At 42.9% G+C, this 5,238-nt stretch overlaps 1 protein-coding gene and 1 pseudogene across 1 annotated transcript; both read right to left on the bottom strand.

The window, feature by feature from the left end:
* Positions 1-244: 244 nt before the first annotated feature.
* On the bottom strand, positions 245-1,459 carry LOC147603911 (putative pentatricopeptide repeat-containing protein At1g68930 pseudogene; annotated as a pseudogene).
* Positions 1,460-1,478: 19 nt separating this feature from the next.
* On the bottom strand, positions 1,479-3,600 carry LOC147603910 (pentatricopeptide repeat-containing protein At2g34400-like). Its single transcript, XM_086796338.1, has 3 exons — positions 3,508-3,600; positions 2,402-2,467; positions 1,479-2,090 (listed from the first exon to the last, which is right to left on the bottom strand). The coding sequence occupies exons 1-3, from the start codon at positions 3,598-3,600 to the stop codon at positions 1,479-1,481; spliced, it is 771 nt and encodes a 256-aa protein (XP_086652464.1).
* Between the last annotated feature and the right edge of the window lie 1,638 nt (positions 3,601-5,238).

Below are 5,238 nucleotides of genomic sequence, written 5' to 3'. Positions count from 1 at the left end.
GTGAGTTCTAACAAACTGTTGAGTGTCTGAAGTAGTGTGTGAAAAGGAGAAGGGATAGTTGTTCAAGTTGTAGACTGTGTTCCTGACCCCATTTCCCCTTCATACAAAGGCAACAAAGCGCCTTGTTCTCAATGCTCCATTAAGGTGGAAAGACCATTGTGCACTCTCAAATGCTTCAAGGATGGTGGTAATGGAGTCATGAAGCTGCACTGCCATAAAACCCATGAAGCAAAACTTGATTGTGTTAAACGACCTCCTCCATATCTGCATACAATGCAATTGAAGTCCACCCTGACTCAAACTTTCCAGAAGATTGATGCACCATATTCCCAACATCAGGCGAGCTATTTGGCAGCTTCTCTCTTGAAAAACTCCTTATCATTTGATTTCCAATACTGACTGCATCATCCCACCTTCCCTCTGCAGCATACATGCTTGAAAGTATCACATAAGGTGCTGTATATTGTGGATCCAAATCAATAGCACATTTGGTGACAGACTTTCCACGCTTCATATCACCGTGCATTCTACATGCACTGAGTAACCCCATCAATACAAAGGCATTAGGTTGAAGCGGCATCCCATCTAGAAGGTTCTCTGCTTCATCAAGACATCCAACTCTTCCAATAAGGTCAACCATACATGCCTGGTGCTCCATTGTTGGACTGAGGCCATAATCTGCACTCATGGAAGTAAAGCAGCAGTAGCCCTCATCAACCAGGCCAGCATGACTGCAGGCAGAGAGAAGGCTCGTGAAAGTTGCATTATTTGGTTTCACATTTTCTTCTGTCATTTGCAGAAAGACATGCATAGCCGCCTTAGCATGACCTTGTTGACTGTATGCTGCAATCATGGCATTCATAGAGGCAACATCCTGTCGACAGATTTTGTTAAAAGTAGAAACTGCATCATCCATGGCCCCACATTTTCCATACATGGTGATAAGGGCAGTCAGCACGACAATATTGGACTCCAATTTGCTGCTAACAACCCATGCATGGATAAATATACCCTCTTCTAACGCTGCCACACTGCCACATGAGCTCAGAATGCCTACGAAGGTAACATCATCAGGCCTCATGCATTGTCCCTGCATGTGCTGGAAAAGCTCAATGGCCTCCTCATAGTATTCCTGCTCCACAAAAACTGTCAGCATCGCATTCCAAGCAACCACATTCCGCTGTTGAATCATGTCAAATGCCATACATGCATCCTCCATGGATCCACTCTTGCCATACAGATTTATTAAGGCAGTTCCAATAATCACATCTTGCTCTAAGCCCATCACAGCAACACATGCATGGATTAGTGCACCCTCTGCCATAGCTTTGAGGCCTGAACATGCACTGAGAATGCTGACAAATGTAACCTTGTTTGGCTTCACTCCCTCATATTGCATTTGCTTGAACATCTGAAAGGCTTCTTTGCTATGACCATAATGAGCACAAGATGTTATCATGGCTGTCCATGAGACCACATCACGCATCTTTAAGGGTCGCCAACGTTGAACAAGCACTAAGTGCACTAACAAGAGTGACTTCATCCGGATTCATGCTCTCTTGCTCCAGTCTCCAGAATAGTTGAAGAGCCTCCTTGCCACAGCATTGTTGAGCATACACCGTGATCATGGCTGTCCAATAGATCAGGTTGTGTTGATGTGATCTGACAAATGTGCACCTTGCGGCATCCACATCTCCTAGCTTACCATACATGCTGACAATGGCAGTCCCAACGGCTACATCTAATTCAAGGCTGTTACTGATTAGGCCTACATGGATCTCCTTGCCCTTCCTCAGGACTTCTGTGTTTCCACATGCACTGAGAGCACTTAAGTACGTGACCCTGTTTGGTATGACATTTTCCAGCTGCATAGTCATGAAAAGTTGGAGAGCTTGCTTGTGATAACCCTGCCGTACATAAGCCGTAATGATGGCATTCCAAGAGACGACATCACGATGTCTCAGACCATTGAAGACATGGCGGGCATCATCTAATGCCCTGAGCTTGCCGTACATACTGACAAGAAGGTTGGCCAGGAAGGTATCTTGCTCTAGCCCCAATCTTCTGATGTGTGAATGGAGGCGTTTGCTCTCGGAAAGGGTAACACATTTTTTTTAACACAGAAAGAATACCCTGCCATTTTGTGCATGATTTTGCTCTTGTAGCTATGGCATGTTGATGCCGCTCTTCATGTGTGAAATGTTTCAGCGTGTTTGCTTCTGTGGCCCTCCAAGCCACCATATGATACATCTAAACCCATGCAGTTTTTTATGATGTTGCCCTGCAAGCTACAGAATATATCAACCTAAATTGGCAAACCATACCTGCTTGACATCCATCTTTGGTCTACATATGGATGTAACGTGACTACATGACATGATAGTGGCGGGTTACGCCCAACCTTCTTCTCACACCAGAACTGATGGTCCTCCAACTCAACTGGCGGCGGGCGGGGATCATCTGTAAGCTTCTCAGACAACCCAGCTCAAAGTGTCGAACACCGACAGCTAAAGCAGTAACACATGTTCTGAACAACGAAGAGAGCTTTAATCTCCATGTTCATACACTCAATTCTACAGCATTCTGCATTGGCATTCCTTTTATCCTTCTGATGTTTTGGGCTTTCTCTATGTCGAACCATTCATTCAGATTATCATTGCATACATTTAGCCCTGTTTTTCAAAGAGTTTCTTTCAGATATCCTGACAATCAGAGTACAAAGAAGTGTCCACCTTTCCGGCATTCATGAGATCTTGAGCATTCTATCTGTTTTGCAACTTGTAGGGAAGACCTCAAGTCAATACAAGCTCCTCACCTTCCTCAGCTATCAGAAAGGTCGAGTGTCGTAAGCCCTTGAGACAAAGGGTTAGCTTCAAGTCACTACAAGCTCCTCTCTATCCTTGGTTATTGGAATAGATGAGTGTCATAGGCCCTTGAAGTGGCAAGAATGGATCAAGTCATTGCAAGCTCCTCTCCTTCCTCAGCTGTCGAGAAGGATGAGTGTCACAAGCCCTTGTTGCCCATTCTACAGTCCTAAGAGAGAACTACAAGTCTATACAAGCTCCTTGCCACCCCCTTCTCCTGAGGTGAACAAGTGTCATAAGCCCTTGTAATCCTTCTTCTTCCTTAATAGTTTTATTATGGAAGACTACAAGTCCTATAAGCTCCTGGCTCTCTCTTTTCGAGAAATGCATCAGTGTCATAGGCCCCTATAGCCTTCTTTGCTTTGTCTGCCATTATTTTTACCTCCTTTGCATCCTTGTCATGCTTTAGAAGTTCTCCAAGCAGCTAAGATATAGCATCATTATAGTATATTTCCTTCATTTTTGTACCTGCCTTTCAGAAAGCCCTGATTGTGTATCTATTTGCTCTAATTTCCCTCAAGCATCATCTTGATTTGTATGTCATCTTGCATGTATCCATACATTCCAGATATCATATCGTTTTTCATCCAGCATTCAAATCAGATAACATTACCTTTGTTTCACCCAGCCTTCTTTCGACTGCCTGTTGCTGTTGCATGTAGAGCACAAACGCCTGAAACATCTGCATGGTGTTGACGTCCGGACGAAATCCTTGCTGCTCCTGTTGATCACCCATGATTCCCCTTCTACTCTCACCCCAGCTGTTTCACGTCGGGTTCACCAAAGTTGTCGTGAAGTGTGCGGAGTAGCCAGGAAAGTACGAAACTTCTAGCTGTGAGAGTTGGTGTCGAACTTAACAAGGAAACTCACATACAAGATTTCCCAAGGAGTATTGAACACCGCTATTCCCAAAGACAAATACATGTGTCAACTTGCCTCAATACATCCTTGAAATCATCCAGAAGATTGCACAGAATTGCATGAAATCCTTTGAACCATTCACTTGTGAGCATAGCAAGGCTTTCTATTTTTTCCAATATACATGTGGCCAGTTACATCCATTACATCCAGTGCCCTCAAAACCATTATTTCGAGATGTACTTTATCACCTGAAAACCTGCCTTATTGTCCTAACATCTCACAAGCAAAAGAAATAGCATTTGGCAAAGCTTTGACATACTCATGATTTCCAAAATCCATATGAGAAGAAGTAAGCAAATTACCCTCAACTTCAAAGTATTTTTCATAATTCTCCAGGCTCCGAATTCCTTAGCCTTTTCCCCAGAAATCTATCATGTTCACAAGCTTTTTCCCATACATTCAAAATCTTAAAGGGCTATTTTGCCATGCCCTTATTCTAAAATAACAAAGTAGTTTTAATTTTGACTTATCTGAATGAGGCGAGTGGTGGACACGTCGACTTTTTTCTTTTAATTTTATTAATCTAAGGTGGCCGCTTCAGCGCCGATTCACGATGGAAGAAGAAAATTCTCAACAGTCCTCTGCGCCGACTGTATATTATGATTTTTCAATAATCATATCATCATGTAGCTCTTGAATTATCCTTCATTTCTAGCACCTAAAAGCAGTATACAGAAGATAAGCCCTTCCCATCAAATCGACTGGTCGCCTCGACGCTGTTCCCCTTCACTCTGCAATTTATTTTCTCACCTCTCCCTTGACGTTTCTTTCCGGTCCTTTTTTTCCTTTTCCCGCGACCATCTCGGTAGCTCCCCCCATCGCATTCTGCCAGCTGTGCATGCCATAAGGAAAGGCTGCGCATTTTCATTTCCACGCTTTCTAGAAAATTCACCAAAAGCTTTTGTTAACCTTAACACTAAGGTTACAAGGCATAACCTTAGCATTAAGGTTAAAGCCTTCAATGTACCTATTGTTTCCCTTTCTTCCATTGTTATGGAGTGTTGACCCTATATATATATATATATAATCAACTCTTTTCCACCTTTATACCATAACCTTCCTAAAGGTTTTTCTCATGCTTTGGCTCCATTCAGCATCCTTATTGTGCATATGATTTTGCTATTTAAAGCATACGATCAAGATCCCGACTAATATGCACCATTAAGCTCTCTGCCTCAGTGCTAATGTCACAAGCAAAAGCCAGTCCTATCAAGGCACAATATATCTGCTAGCTCCAAAATTCTCCATAAGCATAAAAAAAAATCCTCCACAATTCACACACCACTGTCAAAGGCTCCAAAACCTGGCTCAGCCTCAGCTCATCTTATTGAACCTTATCTACAGTATGAACATATATACTCAAGCATCATATAATGATTCGTCATGGCACTTATCCCCATACATCTGGATGTATATTTGACGGCCTCACATGCACGGTTTCACATCATGGACG

This window comes from Cibotium barometz, chromosome 63 (assembly GCF_041138505.1).
Source record: "Cibotium barometz isolate CiBa-2024 chromosome 63, ASM4113850v1, whole genome shotgun sequence".
Taxonomy (NCBI): Eukaryota; Viridiplantae; Streptophyta; class Polypodiopsida; order Cyatheales; family Cibotiaceae; genus Cibotium; species Cibotium barometz.
Note: the sequence above shows the minus strand (reverse complement) of the source record. Positions and strands in the feature narration are given on the sequence as shown.